This window comes from Colobus angolensis, unplaced genomic scaffold, assembly GCF_000951035.1.
Source record: "Colobus angolensis palliatus isolate OR3802 unplaced genomic scaffold, Cang.pa_1.0 Scaffold53, whole genome shotgun sequence".
In the NCBI taxonomy this organism is placed as follows: Eukaryota; Metazoa; Chordata; class Mammalia; order Primates; family Cercopithecidae; genus Colobus; species Colobus angolensis.
The window spans coordinates 2,937,918-2,939,539 of NW_012118821.1; the positions used below are offsets into that span (position 1 = coordinate 2,937,918).

At 37.1% G+C, this 1,622-nt stretch overlaps 1 protein-coding gene across 1 annotated transcript in view; it reads left to right on the forward strand.

Moving 5' to 3' along the window:
* Window positions 1-473: 473 nt before the first annotated feature.
* The window catches only part of NOL10 (nucleolar protein 10), a 95,121-nt gene continuing 93,972 nt past the window's right edge, over window positions 474-1,622 (forward strand). Inside the window, exon 1 of the mRNA XM_011960976.1 lies at window positions 474-929. Within this exon, the coding sequence (XP_011816366.1) occupies window positions 811-929 (119 nt within the window). The 5' untranslated portion in view covers window positions 474-810. The remainder of the gene's footprint in view (window positions 930-1,622) is intronic.

Sequence of the window (1,622 nt, forward strand, 5' to 3'; positions counted from 1 at the left end):
GGTTGCAGTGAGCCGAGATCACGCCATTGCACCCCAGCCTAAACGATAGAATGAGACTGTCTCAAAAAAAAAAAAAAGACAAAATACCAAAGTTACCATTGCATTGTACAAAATTGGGATTGTATTATATGGATCATATTCCAGCACTCGCCTGTGCTCTCTCTCTGTACTTTCACTTTATAGTACATTTTTGGCAGCTTTCCATGCCAGTGGTTACTACAGGTCTGCCTCATCCACTTTATGGGCTATGTAATATTCCCTTGCATGGATTTATTGTCAGTTATTCAACCGTTTTCCTGTCAGTGGACATTTTATTTGCTTTCAGTTGCTGACCATTTATAAATAATGCTGCAGTGAACATTCTTAATATCTTTGGCAGGCTTGTGGATATATTTCCGTGAGTTCAATTTGTGTAAGCTGAAATATAGATTGAAAGTATAGAAACATCATATATTTTAGGGATTATCCTTCAAAGAAGTTGTATCAATTGTATACTAATCAACAACAGTATATGGGAATATTATACACTTTCACCAACACAGATATTAACCGTTTTTTAAATCTTTGCCATTCTGGTGGACAAAACTGTTTTGTCGTTTTCATGTATTTTGTTAGATTACTTGTAAAGTTTCTTAGTAATTTTGTTTGGTTTTCTATGACTTGCTTGTTTAGCTTTTGCTCAGTTTTTCCTTGGGATGTTTGAGAGGAGCTGCTTTTACATTCCTTTCTTTTGATTTGGTTACAATTAATCCTGCCTATCTCTGAACAAGAGGTACACTCAATGTATCTGTGGATGTTGACTATGAAAGTATGTCTTTAGGTTTTACATCACATTCATTTTTTGTAGGAACATATAAACCTCGGGTTCGGTGTTATGACACTTACCAGTTATCCTTGAAGTTTGAAAGGTGTTTAGATTCAGAAGGTGAGTAAAAATCTAAATTTGAATTCATGAAAATGACTTTTTATATTGTTTGCTTTTCTGGTTTTAAAATGAGAATGGTTTGTAATTTTTTTTTGTTGCTAGATAACAAATTACTGTGCTACAATCCAGATGGCTTAAACCATCCATTTAGTAGCTCACAGTTGTGTAGATCTTAAGTCTGTGCAGGTTCTGTGCTCATAGAGTGTTGACCAGGTGGAGCTCTGACTTGGAGGTGCTGAGCAAGAATATGCTTCCACGTGTTAGTTTGTAGTTCTTTTAGAATTGACTAGCAGCTTTTTTGGTTTTCAGAGAAAGCCCCCCCCCCAAAAAAAAATAAAAATAAAAAATAAAAAGGAATTTGCTTCCAAACACACTCAGGTTGTTGTCAGTATTCAGTTTGTTGTGCTTATAGGATTGGGTTCCCATTTCCTTCTGGCTGCCAGCTGGGGGCCACTCTATGCTTCTGGAGGCTACATGCGTTTCTCATCACATGCTCACCTCCACCTTCAAACCAGCAAAAGCTCATCACATCCTCCCTGTATTGCTTTTCTTTCTTTTATTTATTATTTTTTTAAAGAGATAGGATCTTGTTGCCCAGACTGGAGTGCTGTGGTGTGATCATAGTTTACTGTAGCCTTGAACTCCTGGGCTCAAGTGATTCTCCTACCTTAGCCTCCCAAGTAGCCGGAACTACAGA